Source organism: Python bivittatus, unplaced genomic scaffold (assembly GCF_059951505.1).
Source record: "Python bivittatus isolate LINGU-HERP-01145 unplaced genomic scaffold, Pbiv_v1 ctg000700_np1212, whole genome shotgun sequence".
In the NCBI taxonomy this organism is placed as follows: domain Eukaryota; kingdom Metazoa; phylum Chordata; class Lepidosauria; order Squamata; family Pythonidae; genus Python; species Python bivittatus.
In genome coordinates this window covers 60606053-60619875 of record NW_028277098.1, presented here as the reverse complement: position 1 = coordinate 60619875, position 13823 = coordinate 60606053, and the positions used below count along the sequence as shown (strand labels likewise).

General features: G+C 38.1%; 1 protein-coding gene across 3 annotated transcripts in view; it reads right to left on the bottom strand.

Moving 5' to 3' along the window:
- Positions 1–5749: 5749 nt before the first annotated feature.
- Positions 5750–13823, bottom strand: part of ATP2B4 (ATPase plasma membrane Ca2+ transporting 4) — a 166233-nt gene continuing 158159 nt past the window's right edge. For 2 of the 3 annotated variants that reach the window (XM_088154284.1, XM_088154280.1), the window contains one exon: positions 5750–10982. In XM_088154284.1, coding sequence (XP_088010410.1) covers positions 10677–10982 — 306 coding nt within the window. In that variant the 3' untranslated portion in view covers positions 5750–10676. The remainder of the gene's footprint in view (positions 10983–13823) is intronic. The other variant, XM_088154281.1, reaches the window with a different exon arrangement.

Below are 13823 nucleotides of genomic sequence, written 5' to 3'. Positions count from 1 at the left end.
TATGATCTACCATATATGATCCACCGACTTTATAAGCAAAGAATTACTGTTCTAAGCTTTTGTTCTCAGAAGCATTAGTGTGACCTATCTCACCTGTTCCTATTTTGTATACATTTTGTGTTTTTTGTTTGCAATTCAGGTTGTCTGGTACAGTTTCTGCTGTATTTTCTCCCCATCCCACTGAAAGTTGTACTTGAAATGAAAAGTTCATACAGATATTTCAAAAACAGAGAGCGCGCTAACTACTGGGAGCAGCTTCTAAAACAGCCACAGATGGCTTTAAGATGTGGTAGCTTTGGCCTTTCAAAAAGAGGCATTTGATATGAACACCTGCATTTTCTAAATTACCTCTTTCAAATAATTTGCATGATCCTAATAAATAACTTACAAAGTGGGGGAGGCATGGTTCAGAAAATGCTTTCCATTGGGAAAATCTGGGTATTTCATTTGCTTTAATGGTATCATTTGTGGTTTCTTTAATCTGGTTACAATCTTAACATGATTTTGAAAGGAGCTAAAAAAACCCGTATGATTTCAACTAGATTAGGATCATTACATTCAACAAGGAACTGAAATCAAATTTAGATGAAGGGTCTAGCCTGTCTCATTGTAAGTATTTGTCACAGTTCAAACTGGGGAAAAGGCTTCAACCTGTGCTTGGCTGGGTAGGTTACACAGAACAGCAACAGTTCTGCATTTGACAGAATACACCAAGATAGGTTTAAATTTGGGAACTTGTCTGAGAGCTTCCAATTCAGCTCATGTTTCTACCTAGGCAAGGAGGCACAAGCCAGGATGGCCACTATCACACAGGCTATGTGGTCAACAAAGCTGGTTTCCTTCCACGTACTTGATCCAAGCCAAAAATCCTATTCAAATTACCAATACTTGAATTACTTCTTGAGTTACAGACCATAATATTCAGTGAAGGGATGTGAGGCACATACATACACCGAGACATAGAGGTGCCTCTTTCATAATTTACAGAGCAGAAGAGACAGGAGTCAAGTCGTGGTGCAAGCCAATTTGAAGGACATATTTTAAAAAAACCCTAGTAGGGTCAGCAGAGTAATTTCAGGCAGTTGTTCACTTCACCATTGAATCCAATTTAATTTTGGCCAGATTGTGACCGTAAATATACTAAGCAAATTAGATTCACGGCACTGCAGAGACTCCCAGGCACTGAAAGCATGTCAAAAGATAGCTGCATAATCTGAACAAATTTCTGCCCTGTGGCCCTGCTCCCACTTCTGATGTCACAAGAGAAAGGTTTCCCGATTACCCAGATTTTCAGCCTGTGGGAACTCTCTCCAGTTGTATTGATGATCATAGAGTTGGAAGGGGTCACCTGGGTCATTAAGTCCAATGCTTTCATACGTATAGCTCTTCCCCTGATTAACTCAAAGTCTGTCCTCACATGGAATTCTGTATATAACAGCAGCTTTTGAAGACCCCTTTCCCACACTGTAAGAATATGTTGACAGTGTCAAAGTATTTCCACTTTAGGTGTTGATACATTCTCCGTTTTGTGCTTCTTCAGTGTGTGTGTGTTGACTGTGATCTTCCGCTGAGTGATTTATCCAGACCTCCCCCCCCCACCCCGAAAAAAACAGCGCTTCAAGTAATCCTGGCATTGTAAAAGAAACATTGGACAGATTTTCCCTCTAGCATACCTCCGCTCCAGCTTTCCCCAACCCGGCTCCTATCCTGATGTGTGGACTTCAATCCCCAAAATTCCCAGCCAGTAAGACCATTGTTTAGAATTCTTGGAGCTGAAATTTGAAAAGGGAAGAACAGAGCAACTACTTATGTATTTGGTTTTGGCACTGAGGCCAAACAGCCGCTTGGTTCCAAAACCATTTGCTCTTTTTGAATGCTCTTCTAATAACCCCATTTAGTAAAGAATCTTTTCTTGCCTTTTAGCAGGAAAGATTAACAACAATCCAATATAAAAGGGATTCCTTATGAGCCCATCTAGTAAGCAGAGCCAACTGAAGTCTAATACATCTGAAGGAAACTAGGCTGAGGAAAAAACATTTTGAAAGGACATACCAGACACATACAGCACCATCCTGAAAGCTGGGATGAGACCCCTGCCCTCCCAAACTGTGAACCACAAATATCCACATCTTTGGAGCAAGGATATTAAAGAGGAGAATCAACCACATAGGCAGAGTCACTGGGAACTCATCTACCACCAGAGCAGATGGCTTGGCACACCCAGAAACCAGGAACATACTAGGAAGTGAGAAAGAAATGGGCCTCATTTTTTGTATCTTTTTATTTACAATACTAAAAAATGCTTGCCCGTGAATGGATGGCTTCACAAGTTCAGTCTGGATTTGTCAGTGACACACTGTGCAAGACCAAATGACAGTGACAGACATTAAGGACAGAGGCAGCAAATACTTGGCACTGATATCTATTGAGGCTTTGCTCAGTTTCACCTTTATTCTTAATTATTACTATTCATTCATTCATGTCACATATTGAGGCAGTGCAGTGAACTGCTTGGTCCAATTTTTGTTTAAAAGTAGGCAAATTTCGCAGTTGCTTTGTGTGAGATGGGGTGGCTATATAAATGTGACAAATACATACAAATTAATGGCCTGAACAAGCCATTACAATACCATTTCCTAAAAATTCACATCAGCCAGTCAATGGAACAGGTTGGGAAGCTGAGTTTAGGTAACAGCAAGGCCCAAAAGCAGCTAACAAATTAGCCAAAAAATAAACAAGAAACCATTTTGTTTTCTCAATGGACAGAGGGAACGATTCGGCAACAATGAAGATCAAGAAAAACACACAAAGTAAGGTCAGTGCAAGATATTGCAGCTTTACTTAATTGGATATAGGTTAGATTTGGTCTGCTGAAACCAATTAACTCAAAAAACACAGATTATTAACTTCTGATTTGATTTGGATATTTTCTTACTATTGCTAGATGTCTCCTTAGATCTCTTCTTTCACTCCTGCATTTTTACTGCTTTTCATACCAGCTCACGCAGGATTTTTATAACAACACACACACTCACACATATCTATTAGTATTTTAGTGTTTAATGGATTCAAAGGCATGTCTTCTAAAATAGATGTGTATTTGTGAACTATCTGCATCTACACGTTTTTTCAATGGCTGTCTTCCGGCATTCGGGAAGACAGCATCTACACAAGGCAGAATGGGAAGAACAGCACCTCTGCCCTTCCTATCATCAGCCTCATCAATGTGACAGAAACTGCTTGCGCTAGCTCTTGGGGGCTCCCCCTGTAATTTCAAAATCTGAGTGTTTCAGAACAGTAATTCAGAGTGCCTCTCCTGATATGGAAAGCTCTGATAAAGAAAACCTTATGGCAGAAAACTTCTGTATCTGTAGAGCAAAATAGAATGATAAAGGGGCAAAACTATGGTGTGTATCTTTAATGCTACTGAATGTGTAAAATTCAAAGGGTGACTAGTATATACCCCTTTATCCAAATGGAGTTCCTCAAGAGTACATCCATTTTTCTCTCTCTTGGATTTCTCTTCAAGTCCAAATATGGTATTATTAGGATTGGTTGGGACCCTAACTTCTTGATATATTTTTCTACCATGCAGAGTTCAAGGAACAGTAATTGCAAATAGCGGTGTTACCAGTTCTGCAGAAGACAGAGCAGCATACCTAGGCAGCAGTGGGCTGGCTGAAAGGCACAACAATGGCAGCCTTCACATCTAATAAAACTATGGCATATAAAGGAGCACAGATGACATAGAAACAAATAAGCACAGAGCACATTGACCACAGATAACAGATGATGGTCATGTGAATTTTAATTTGGTGTTTTATATAGCAGCATAGAAAAGACACCTAGGAATGCAGAGCAATGCAGCCAGTCTGAATGACCTCTTCTTCTTTAAATTCACTTGTTTTTGGAAGCAAAGATGACTTTGGTGACTTATATGCCATGCTATACCTTAGCAAGGATGTGTTTTGTTCAGGGTTTATCAGAAATGGATATCTTGTATTAAAAAAATAAGTGAGAAGAAACTCAGGGTCCTCTGGAAATCCCTAGAAAGGTTTGCAATTTCTACAAATAATTTATTTCAGAATTTGCTTTGCTGGTTTCAAAAAGAGCAGACTTGTGTGTTATGCTATCTGATCCATTTGACCATTTATTTTTTAATCATGCTGGTTTGACTTGAAGAGCACCCTAGACCTCTCAAACCAAATCAAACTCTACAAGATTCTACTGAAAGCAGTGTATTTGTCTCTATAGACCTAAGTGTGCAGTATCAGGAAGCAAATGGTGTGCTACATTATCCCAATCTTGCCTTCCAACATGTACAGCGTGGATGGAGAAGACTTTTCCTTATGGAAAGAACCTCATGAATCTCTGTACAGGCAAATGCTTTTTCACACAATCTCTCATTCAAATGAAACCACAAAGAAACTTGGGAGTAAGACTCAAGAGGTTTGTCAGACAGGAATTGCTAAGAGTCTTGGAAAGGATTATGGTTTCCCATATTCAGGACAGAAGCAACAACTCTTGTTCAATGTTCAAAGGATCTCAAGTTCCCCTGCACGGCTATTATTGTGACTATTTGCATCCTTTTGTCTGTGCAAATGGTACTTTTTAAAATCATTACCTGTCCTTTAATTTGAATGAATGAAACTTTTTTTTTTTTTTTTAAAAAGAAGTTTCTAATGTGCTACCAGTTTGGACAAAATGATTGATTGCAGTGTGTGTGTGTGTGTGTGTGTTAGTTCTTGCAAGCTCACTGAATCTTAACTTTCTCATACATGCTGCTCCTCCATGTAGAATTTCCTTCTTCTTGCATGCACATGATACACACACTGGATTCTTTCTTTACTCTTGACGTCCTTCCTTATTATCATCTTTAACATTTTAATTATTTCAGCTATGCTTAAAAACTTGGCTTTTTAGCTGTTTCTCCTGTAGAACTTCGCTACTGAACCAGAGTGAATTCCTAATCAAACATTATCCCCATGCACTTTGGCATCAAACTGTCTGCTCTCTACATGAGTAAGAGACAATAGAACTGTTCAGGTTGAACCATCTATACAAACAAACTGTGTTTTTCCTATAACACAGCTTCAAATCCTTCCCTTTAAGGAGATTAATTTTTTCATTGAAGGCTTTTTCTAAATACCTTTTTAAACAAAATATGAAGATCTCATATAAACATTACATTTTTAGCAAGTATCATATTGAAGCTTTGTTTCAGTATAACCACATTGTGCAACAGAATAATAAAAGCCATGGTAACATTCACTAAGCACTTCTTTTAATAATCTATACCCACCCTGGATATTATAAGGTTATATATTCACATAGTACATTGCCAGATACAAGAACACGTTCAGCCATTGAAAGAGTTCATGCTCAAAGTATAACATATGAACTGGCAATATTTTTAATGTAAATTTAGAATTGCAAAGCATTCTGCCTTTTCATTAAAGTATTCATTTGAATTTTTGCATGTGTCATTGGCATGGATCCTTAGCCTTGGCTAGTATTTGATAGCTTTTTCTGGACCTTACTCAGAGATGGCAAAACTGGCACAGAATGTTCTATGCAATTATCCACCTTAGATATTAAAAAATTCATGTCAACTTAAAAAAAAATTGTATAGTTCTCACACTATGAATTTGGTCCAAGCTTGTCTTTTACAATAATTCATATTACTGCAGCTTCAGTAGATGATCAGTGACTTTATAAACTGGTGGGACACATATCGAAGACATCACAATTACATGTGGGCACAGTTTATTCTCTCAATGCACTCGTGCATTGATTCTGCTTAACAGCAAAACAAGCTTTATTATTCAAAACAATGTCCCTTTCCCCTTCTGTTGCACCTTACAAATTAGCTTAATTTCCTCATACTGTTTCCAATCAGAGCATCATCTATATTTAAAGTTTCAAATGTTACAGAAAAAGCTCATTGTCGATCATTCCAACCCTATCCCTCTCGTTATTCTTTCCCAAACAACTAAAAAGAAAAAAAAATTCCCAAGAACCATATAAATACATGCAAAACATTGTACATAGAGATTAAATAATATCAAAATGCTATTACAGATCAGGTGCACTTTAAGCTGGACTCTAGAATATGGCAAACACACCAGGGTACATATTGCTTTGAACCACACTTTTTTTTGAAACCATTTTGTCATGCATACCATATAATATTCAGCCTTTTGTTTTGTCATTTTCTTTTTTTAATACAAAAATACCATTGCTTATTATACTAGTTATTGAAAAAGGGGAAACTTAAAATCCTCATATGCATGCTTTTGAAAATATTTAAATAAATATACAATATTTATATTAATATTGTATATATATTTATTTATGGGCAGAAAAAAACCTGAAGAAGTAGTCTTAGCCATGGGTTCAAAGGGCACATGAATCCGTAGACTGGACTCCTTTGTTTTTGGTTAACAGGAATATTGCCAGCTACAAAGCACAACCCAAAAGTAAGTGGGATAGCATATTAGGGTGCAGCTATATTGGCTGTAATATTGAAGCAATTCTAAAAGCATCATGGACTGGAGGGAGAGTTCTATTTATGTCCTCTCTTTAGTGGTAGAGCTAGATGTCCAAGAGTCCTTCATCAAGAAGACCCTCATAAAGAGTTAGAGTGTCTGGTGACCTTCTGAGCAGAAGCTTATTCATGAAAGACTTTCATGACACATCTGGAAGCTGTCGTCACTTTCCTGCACTCTTTAAAGCTGTGGCTGTTCTTAGATCTATAACCATCCCAACAATTGCTGTAATCTCATCAAGAGGTATGGTGGGTCATAAAAAAAAAAATGCTGAACTAGGCAACGTTCAGCAGATCCTGATCCGTTAAAAAAAAAACACTTTTCTTGAAACATGGTCACTGAATTGGAATTATTGGAGATCTTTAGTGGACTTGCTTTCAGCCCCATTATAAAGGGTGCTTGTGTTGGTCTATAGATCAAGAGCTAAATGAACATTCATTTAGAGATTTATACTACTGTTCAAATGTTACCAAAAACATGGTTACTGTATAAATCTTTGTTCACAATTGCCCATGGCTAAAATTACAATTAGATTTGTTTTCCTCTTGAAAATGCCTTTTAAAATAATATTTTCCTAAAACTTATTGCACAAAACTATTAAAAACTAAACCAGATCCCTGTGTAATAGAATAAAAAGAACCAATTGCACAGTTTTAGCTCCTGAAAATGGATATTTTTCATTGTACATAAGAAATGATGTAATGTCTTTGGTACCAATCTGCCAATTTATTTAACAAAAAGAATATATTCCTAAGAACTGGATGAAAAACTAGTCCAGGGTCCATTTCATTTTTTTAATCAATAAATCATCCCAAAGCATAACAACATACATAAGAGGATGCTACCTCATCTTCTATCTGGCATGGCACAATCTTGAATTATTTCTCCCCCCATTATCATTTGCTTCCTGCAAAGATAATTTCGTTCCTAAGAGTATACTTACTGTTGTAAAAAATTACAATCTAACACCATTCCCATCCAGCAAGGATAGACTACACTTATAAGTAGGGTTGTGTGCAGGGACCGCTTTATTTGGATGCTAGATACATCCAGAAGAACGCTGCGTAGGGTAAAAGTAAAATAACATAATATAAAGTGTGCACTCTGTTCTGAAGAGCTGATCTTTGCTGGACTGGGTTTACTTGTCTTTTCTCAACTTTGGACAGAGTTGTTCAACTATTTTGACATAAGGAGGGATTTAATTGAAAAGAAATCCCTCCCTTTCCCCAAGCAGATGATCGAGAGCATTAACTGAACCAGCAAGGTGACCGATGGGCAAGTGTGCACGTCCATTAATCTGCAACTTTCATCTAAAGTCCTGTCTGGTGGCCACATGTTCTACAGGTCCTTAGTAATTTCAGCCAGTCAACTGCGGCCAGTTTTATAACTGAACCTAAATTAGGAAAAACTCAACTATTTTACATTTCAAAATGTATGCACAGTAAAACACTTATACTTTAAGCAACCTGCCATATCAACATAATTTATATAAAAAAACATTTTTGTATAACACAACTGACTTTATTACAAAGATGGCTGTTCGGAGAAAGGAAGCTGACAAGAGTCTGACCAAACATTCGTTTTCCACTGCCAGCCATGTGACTACATTCCACTGCAGTTACGTAACTCACAGCTTTGTTTCTTTTAAACAAAATACATATGGCTGACTTAAAAATATATGTTTCTGATCTAAAGAAAACTATATATTTTTTGCATAATATTTATATAATTATCCCCTGTCCCCTGAGGAAACTAGACAGAAAAAAGGGAAAAAAATGGATAAAAATTTGGCCAGATTCCTCACTGCAATCTGTCAATTACAGATACTTGGAGTGAGTTTCTTCTTCTTCCAAAACATGTTTGAATAAAAAAAACCACCCAAACATAAAAATAAAATCAGTATCCCCCCCCCAAATATTTCACAAATATTCACGCAGGTGCCTAACACCCCCCATTTGTTTTTGCAAGTATTTAAAATAGAAAAATGACCCCCGAAGCAATGCAATGTTTTGAACAGAATGAAATGAAATGAAAAGGGGTGCCCTCCCCCTTATCTGACAGGTTACACAACAAGAAATGGCAGTTCCCCTCCCTACAGTTCTTCCCAATGTATATAGTCCAGATGAAGGGAATGAAGTGGATGTAATCTGGAAGGAAGGAGGGCGAGTATGACGTGGGGCCTTATTTGCAATTCGGAGGATAGGTCATGGGCATTTTTCAGATCATGGCAGCTTGCTGAGCCTAGCATTTCAAGTCCTCTTTATAGCAGCCCCGGAAAAGAACAGCTATGGAAAAAGAATCTTCATCAGTCTACTTTGAACTTAGGATGAAATTCAGTGACCAATCAATCAGGTAAAAGGATCTGGGCATAAAGGTCGAATCAAGAGAGAGTGAATTCATTTTCCTTCTTGGTTCATTGTGTCTTTGCTTAAGGAACACTTATCTCTTGGCAAAGGACAGGACTCCTGTGTGACAGGCAGTGCTTAGACAAGGCACAGGAGTTTCTGCTGTGCGTTCTTCCAAAGGAAAGGGAAAAGCAATAAAAAGCACCACCCCCAGCAAAAGCTCCATACACTGGAATGCTGGGAGCGTGGCCAGATAATAACACCTTCAAGAGGAGGAACAGTTTGGGGTCTCTTTGCTTCCAGGTAGGACTTTCCAAGGAAAGCACTGTGAATGACAGACATATGGGGCCAAATCAGTGCACGTCTGGATGCCCCACTTCCCTTGCAGAAATTCAGGACAAGCCGTTTCAGCAGGACATCCCATTCCCGCCCCACATGGCTATGATCTGCAAGGCTGAAACAGTGACCTCCCACCAGATCAGCATCTTAATACTGCAACGGTATCAAGATGAGACCGACAAGCATCCTTTCAGCACAAGGTGCAAAGAAAGGAAAAACCTCTCCTAACAAGAAACGGGGAGAATCTTATTCTTAGCAACTAAGGAAAGTACGCTGGGCCACAGCACTACTCAATATGTCCCAAATGTACAGAACTGATTCATTTGCATTTTCCACAGAAAAAAAGCATTCTGCGTATGTATTTGTGCCCAAGACTTTTCCCTGTTACTTTTTCACTCTTCAGCATTCAAAATGCAAGAGAAACTAAGAACTGACAGCTTCTTATTAGAGGTGACCTTTATATCTTGCACTCTCCAAAGAACTGGCTCCTTCTCTCTAATCATCCAAATGAAAATTGGGCAGAAGTAACAAGCCCAAACTTGTTCCATCTTATTTGGAATCAGAGAGATTGAGATGTTTACCTTACTGATGACATATTCACCTGATATTCAGAATGACAAAATCCCAATCAAACAAATAATATGTAACCCATAAACATCTTACATATCTCAGGTAATAAAGAGTTCCAAAATAATTTGCTCTGAAATCCTATGAAGTTACTTTTCATTAAAAACCATATTCCCTTAACATTTAATTTCTCAGAATATATGGCACTATTGTATCTTCTTGTGACTTAGCCTTATTCAATAGAAGCGAATAGCCTTATTCCTTTTTTTAAAAATGTACTTTAAAACTGTCTATATTCCTCCTCATCTTCTGTGACTGATACTACCCTGGAAACAAAGAGATAACAGAAACAAAATGGTAGAAGGACAAATACTATTTCTTCCCTCACCCCACTCTGTGGAAGACTGGGTTCACTTTCATATCCAACTCCTTACTCAGATCACCCCCCTCCCCCTTAATAACATTCCCATGACATTCATTGTCATTTTCCCAAGGACATATAAAAGCATCTGGGATTTTGATTCCATAAACAAAAATTAAGGAGATATCTCATAACTGTGCCACAGATGTTATACATCAAACTTTTAAAGAGAATCTAGAGCTTCTCTATTTAAGCATGTAACTTGAGCGAGAAGAAAAATCACTACTACAGACATGTGGTACCCAACTTGAGAAGATGATGATCACACTGGTGATTTCTTTCATGAGGGAGGCACCTCTGCCAAGCAATCTGCCCAGGTGGTACCATGATTCCTGCAGCCAAGAAATCATAAAGAGGATGGAGAGAAAATTGGCCAAAGTAGCTGCAGTGTATGGTCAGATATTGGTGCCTATGTTGCCTAGAGAAAGGGGAAGCAGGAGGGTCAAAGTTCAGAGATCAAACTGATGTTTCCAAGCTGTGTAAAGGGCTTTCTGGCTCTGGCATGGTGTCCTCAGCTATATTGCTGTCCATTGCATTGTTATTTGTGTTGAGGGGCGAGGACTCCCCTGGGCTCTCCTCACTTTGCTTTTTAAGTTCTTCAGCTTCCAAGTCTTCATCAGTGCCATCGAGGAATGGGGTCTGAGGCTCGTCTTCCTCGAGGATGAACTCTGGATGAGTCATGAAGTTATGAATGGAGCTTCTGGATTCGGGTTTCTCGAGGCCTTCATACAGGGAGCTACGGAACGCATTCACCACTTTGATCTATACCATAGAAGGAGGAGGGATGAAAACAAAAACAAAAACAAGCAAACACAAAAGTGAGTGATAGCAAGAGGGAGTCTTTAAGCATTTCAGGGGGAGGAAGAATGCAACAAGTGTAACAAAAACAACAGAAGCTGCAACAATACTAGTTTTGAACCAAAATAAATAAATAAGATCAATATAAAAGAAGATCTATGGAGAACCAGGATGACCACAATGGTCAAAAGTCAGGCACTGTACATGTGATGGGGCAACCAACTATGAGGATTCAGGAGCTGCAAGAAAAGACAAGTCACGTTTCTAACACAGTAATTTTGAAATGCATGGACATTCAAAGCACAGTTGTTCTTCAACAAAAATATTCATATGGAGCAGCTCAAAAACAATTAAAACATACACATTCTCAAAGTGCAGATTTGCTTCAAGGCAAAATTGGGGTGGTAAGAGATGGTGCTGTTTTTTAATTCCCAAACCTATAAATATTAATTGGCTGAAATGTGTTGCACACAAAAACGGTCAAGACCGTGTACTGCAGCGAACCCAAGCAGATGATGAATATATCAGTGAGCATGCAGTAGTGAGGAGGCTATGAAACTGGAGCCCAAGCTAGGAACTCCTGTGTTTGGAAACTGGCCAGTCATTTCCAAGAGCAGTTAATAGAGAGCTTGTTCAGTGGGGATGCCCAGCACTCACAGCTGCTCTGTGAAAGAGCCCATCGCTTCTCTTAGCTTGTAACAATAAGGTTCAAAGGTAAGAGTAAGGCAACTACCGCCCATAGCCTACAAGTCAACCTACAGTTTCCAACACCTTTTTTTCAATGATCAGATTAGCAATTAAGGGAAGAGGGAAATGAATGAGGTCACAAAATCCCATGCTCTTAATAATTCTTTGGTTATTTTGATAGTCCCTGATTCAGACTTAAGACATTTCTGTCCTTCCATTCCCTGTTTTGATCACAGTTTCTTCGGTCACAGAAATAATGTAAATCACATATGTAAAACAAAAAGGCATTATTGATACTGGGATTCAGACATCTTCCCTCTGTATGATGAGTCATGTTGCTGTGAAAATCATGCTCACTCAAACAAATCAACATATCAAACATGAACAGTGATGATCAAAACTTGCTATAGCTCAGTTTAACTATATACACACATTAAATATAGGTAACACTATCAAGACTTGTCTGCAAAACATATCCCCAAAGAAAATTAAAATAGTGCATCTTAATGCAATCCACATTTTATGCACGGATGAGCTAAAACAAACAAAAAAGGTCTAATATAACTCAGATTCAAATAACTGTTTAGGCATATTTGTAAGGGGAAAAAAACCCTCTTTTTTATATCCAATTATTCATAATGACAAATACAGTGGTAGCCTTCTCCAAAGCCATCTTCAGTTCTCAGAAGTAGGTTGTTGTGGGAACAAATTTGCACAGCATTTTCAATCTCTTATGGCAATCCAACACTATAACATCCATAATTACATTAAGTTATCTAAACGACACCACAATATTCTGAAAATAGCATTTTAAAGGGACACAATGTGATTTTTTTTCTCTTGTTGCATTTACGTATTACCTGGATGCCTTATGTATCCAAATATTAGTTGCTAATGCTTCTCTGAAAAATAGTACTGGAAAGCAACTTCCAGTAATAGAAGAAGGGGTAATGCTGGTGATGGTAGAAGGACAATAATGCCTATTCTATCCACTGCTTTCCTTTTGCAGCTCTCCTGCCTACCAGCTAGAGTTAAAACACTGTGATTATGACAAAAACTTTGGAGGAAATGTGACTGCAGTGCAGAAAGAAAATGAAGGGGGGCGGGGGGAGAGAATAAATATACTCCTCCAGCAGGGTGCTTCTCCATTATTTATTTCTTCATTCACCAGCTTCCTACTCGTTTTGAGCATTTGAAGCAGCTACTAATAAAATACAAATTAAAATAAGTTAAAAAAAAGTGGATAAAAGAGATGTTTTGGATGCTTTTCTAAAGGAAGAGAAAGGAGGGCCAAACACAGCTCCCAAGAGTGCAGGAGGCCTCTACTGCATGGCAGATGAATAGACCTCTGCCAGCAGAGGCATCTTTAGAAGAAACCCCCCTGTACATCTTAATGATAGACAGGTTTGTAATAAAACAGAGAGTCTTTCAAATACTCAGGCCTTAAGGTATTATACTTTGCAGAGAAGCAGGACATAGGGTTTCAGTATCCAAGTGGCGAAGTTCTGATTCAAACTAAAGCTAAAGCATGCCAGAGGTTTCCAAAGCATTTAATATTAATAAGAAGATCTCCAAATTTAGTACCATTTCAGCTGACCTTTGAAAGACCGAATTAAACCATAAAGCTAACACTTTCAGGGCCAAAAATACTTCATGCCCAACATACAAATTCAACTTAGGTTTACTTTAGTTTCATGTTTCATGCCATATTTAAAATTTTATCTCAATTTTTTTCATATTGATTTATACAATGTGGTAAGATATATTTGACTTTATTTTAGTCACTAAGTCTTAGTGTCTTGCATGAGACCACCTGTGATTGGCTTCTTTAATAAACTGGGTTAAGCAAAACCTCATTTAAATAGAATCTATGAACCCATCTATTACATTTAATTTTTATGATCATGAAACCAACTCTGGTGCCAGGCTAGAAAGCAGGAATTTGTGAGTTCTAGGCCTCCTTTAGACATGAAAGCCTGCTGGGTGACTTTGCACCAGTCACTCTCTCTCAGCCCAAACCACTTCACAGGGCTGTTGTTGTGGGGAAAATAGGAGGTGGGAGCAATAGATATGTATGCTGCCTTGAGTTGATAAAAAATAAAGGCAGGATAAATCAAT